At 42.0% G+C, this 3,770-nt stretch overlaps 1 protein-coding gene across 2 annotated transcripts in view; it reads left to right on the top strand.

Moving 5' to 3' along the window:
- LOC105545820 (5-hydroxytryptamine receptor 1E) overlaps positions 1 to 3,760 on the top strand; it is an 85,642-nt gene extending 81,882 nt beyond the window's left edge. For both annotated transcript variants that reach the window (XM_011988858.1, XM_011988867.1), the window contains exon 2: positions 2,246 to 3,760. In XM_011988858.1, the coding sequence (XP_011844248.1) occupies positions 2,431 to 3,528 (1,098 nt within the window). In that variant the 5' untranslated portion in view covers positions 2,246 to 2,430 and the 3' untranslated portion in view covers positions 3,529 to 3,760. The remainder of the gene's footprint in view (positions 1 to 2,245) is intronic.
- Positions 3,761 to 3,770: the final 10 nt, after the last annotated feature.

Raw genomic sequence — 3,770 nt, forward strand, 5'->3', positions numbered from 1 at the left:
GAGGGAGGGAAGGGAAGGGAAAGGAAGGGAAGGGAAAGGAAGGGAAGGGAAGGGAAGGGAAGGGAAGGGAAGGGAAGGGAAAGGAAGGACAGCCACAAATGTCAAGTGAAACAAAATACTTTTTTTAATATCGACATCTTTAGTTTGGTGATGATGCTGTTTCACAGTTGATTTATCGTATTACTCAGAGAATAATTTTCCACAAATATCAATGTAATGTTATATGCTTTTCTCCAAAAAAAAATAGAACAGTATGATGCATAAAATGTTAGAAATAATTAGACAAAGTTGTGTAATCCCACTGTGACACTTACATACCTTTGGAGTTTAATATTTACTGTGAAAGTTTTGTTTTTGTTTTTGTTTTTGAGACAGTCTCACTCTGTCACCCAGCTAGAGTACAGTTGCACAATGTTGGCTCACTGAAACCTCCGTCTCCCAGGTTCAAGCGATTCTCATGCCTCAATCTCTCAAGTAGCTGGGACTACAAGTGTGTGCCACCACACACCTAGGTAATTTTTGTACTTTTAGTAAAGATGAGGTTTCGCCATGTTGGCCAGGCTAGTCTCAAACTCCTGACCTCAGGTGATCTGCCCACCTCAAACTCCCAAAGTGCTGGGATTACAGGTGTGAGCCACCACACCCAGCCTATTTACTGTGAAAGTTTAAAATCTAATTTGAAAGCTGCTTCTTATAAGCAATATAATTTTTTCTTTAATGTAATGATCCCAGAATTTTTAATGTTACATAATATGAATACATATTTCAAATGCAAAAAAAAGCCTTTTTACATATAAACATGTATAAAAGAATAAATACAATAAGAAATTAATTGGGGTGGCAAAGTACATTTAAAATTTTGTGATGTTTTTGTCAAAAACGGTTTGAACAAATTTACAAGAAAAAAACAAACAACCCCATCAAAAAGCAGGCAAAGGATATGAACAGACACTTCTCAAAAGAAAACATTTATGCAGCCAACAAACATATGAAAAAAAGCTCATCATCACTGTCATTAGAGAAATGTAAATCAAAACCACCATGAGATACCATCTCAGGCCAGTCAGAATGGCAGTCATTAAAAAGTTATCATTCTGAGCAAACTATCGCAAGGACAGAAAAACCAAACACTGCATGTTCTCACTCATAGGTGGGAATTGAACAATGAGAACACTTGGACACAGGGCAGGGAACATCACACACTGGGGCCTGTTGTGGGGTGGGGGTATGGGGGAGGGATAGCATTTACAGAAATACCTAACGTAAATGACAAGTTAATGGGTGCAGCAAACCAACGCGGCACATGTACACATATGTAATACACCTGCACGTTGTGCACATGTACCCTAGAAATTAAAGTATAATAATAAAAAAAAAAAAGTCAGGAAACAACAGACACTGGAGAGGATGTGAAGAAATAGGAATGCTTTTACACTGTTGGTGGGAATGTAAATTAGTTCAACCATTGTGGAAGACAGTGTGGTGATTCCTCAGGTGATCTAGAACCGGAAATACCATTTGACCCAGCATTCCCATTACTGGGTATGTACCCAAAGGATTATAAGTCATTCTACTATAAACACACATGCACACATATGTTTACTCCAGCACTGTTTACAATAGTAAAGACTTGGAACCAACCCAAATGCCCATCAATGATAGACTGGATAAAGAAAATGTGGCACATATACACCATGGATACTACACAGTCATAAAAAAGGATGAGTTCATGTCCTTTGCAGGGACATGGATGAAGCTGGAAACCATAATTCTCAACAAACTAACACAGGAACAGAAAACCAAACACCGTGTGTTCTCAGTTATAAGTGGGAGTTGAACAAAGAGAACACAGGGACGCAGGGAGGGGAACATCACACACCAGGGCCTTTTGAGGGGTGAAGGGCTAGGGGAGGGATGGCGTTGGAGAAATACCTAATGTAGATGATTGGTTGATGGATGCAGCAAACCACCATGGCACGTGTATACCTATGTAACAAACCTGCACGTTCTGCACATGTATCCCAGAACTTAAAATATAATTTTAAAAAAAAAAAAAAAAAACAGTTTGAAAACTTCCCCGAAGTGAAAAAGTATCCTTTGAGGAACAATGTAAAGATGAGCTCAAGTTCCACAGGAAAGAGAAAATTAAAATTTATGAAGAATGTATAAATATCAAACTATTTTCATGTTTTCCAGGAAAAATGTGGCTTTCTCATTCATTAACCAATAGCATAATATTTTCCAGGAACCTTCACTCAGAAGAAATGCTGTGGCCCTTCCCTTTACCAACAGAAAATGGAACACAAGAGACCACATAGCTGAACAAATTACAGCCTCCTTACAAGTGAGAAACCTTCGAGGCTACGTAGTTTTCAGCCAAAGAAAAATAACCAACCGCTTCTCCACAGTGTACACTGAAACAGGGAAAACATGAACATCACAAACTGTACCACAGAAGCCGGCATGGCTGTGAGGCCCAAGACCATCACTGAAAAGATGCTCATTTGCATGACTCTGGTGGTCATCACTACCCTCACCACGTTGCTGAACTTGGCGGTGATCATGGCTATCTGCACCACCAAGAAGCTCCACCAGCCTGCCAACTACCTAATCTGTTCTCTGGCCGTGACGGACCTCCTGGTAGCCGTGCTCGTCATGCCCCTGAGCATCATATACATTGTCATGGACCGCTGGAAGCTTGGATACTTCCTCTGTGAGGTGTGGCTGAGTGTGGACATGACCTGCTGCACCTGCTCCATCCTCCACCTCTGTGTCATTGCCCTGGACAGGTACTGGGCCATCACCAATGCTATTGAATACGCCAGGAAGAGGACGGCCAAGAGGGCGGCGCTGATGATCCTCACCGTCTGGACCATCTCCATTTTCATCTCCATGCCCCCTCTGTTCTGGAGGAGCCACCGCCGCCTAAGCCCTCCCCCTAGCCAGTGCACCATCCAGCACGACCATGTTATCTACACCATTTACTCCACGCTGGGTGCGTTTTATATCCCCTTGACTTTAATACTGATTCTCTATTACCGGATTTACCACGCGGCCAAGAGCCTTTACCAGAAAAGGGGATCGAGTCGGCACTTAAGCAACAGAAGCACAGATAGCCAGAATTCTTTTGCAAATTGTAAACTTACACAGACTTTCTGTGTGTCTGACTTCTCCACTTCAGACCCTACCACAGAGTTTGAAAAGTTCCATGCCTCCATCAGGATCCCACCCTTCGACAATGATCTAGATCACCCAGGAGAACGCCAGCAGATTTCTAGCACCAGGGAACGGAAGGCAGCGCGCATCCTGGGGTTGATTCTGAGCGCATTCATTTTGTCCTGGCTGCCATTTTTCATCAAAGAGTTGATTGTGGGTCTGAGCATCTACACCGTGTCCTCGGAAGTGGCCGATTTTCTGACGTGGCTCGGTTATGTCAATTCTCTGATCAACCCTCTGCTCTATACGAGTTTTAATGAAGATTTTAAGCTGGCTTTTAAAAAGCTCATTAGATGCCGAGAGCATGCTTAGACTGTCAAAAGCTAAAAGGCACGACTTTTACCAGAGCCTCATGAGTGGATGGGGGTAAGGGGTGCAACTTATTAATTCTTGGACATACTTGGTTCAGGAGAGTTTGTAAGTATGTGTGGTCTTGTTTTCTTGTTTGTTTGTTTGTTTGTTTGTTTTGTTCTGTTTTGTTTGAGGATTGTTATTTGGCGTGCTGTTTTCTACCTCTGGTCTTATCTGTGATACATAATTTCAAATAAACATCA

The sequence above is a fragment of the Mandrillus leucophaeus genome, unplaced genomic scaffold (genome assembly GCF_000951045.1).
Source record: "Mandrillus leucophaeus isolate KB7577 unplaced genomic scaffold, Mleu.le_1.0 Scaffold1092, whole genome shotgun sequence".
NCBI lineage: Eukaryota > Metazoa > Chordata > Mammalia > Primates > Cercopithecidae > Mandrillus > Mandrillus leucophaeus.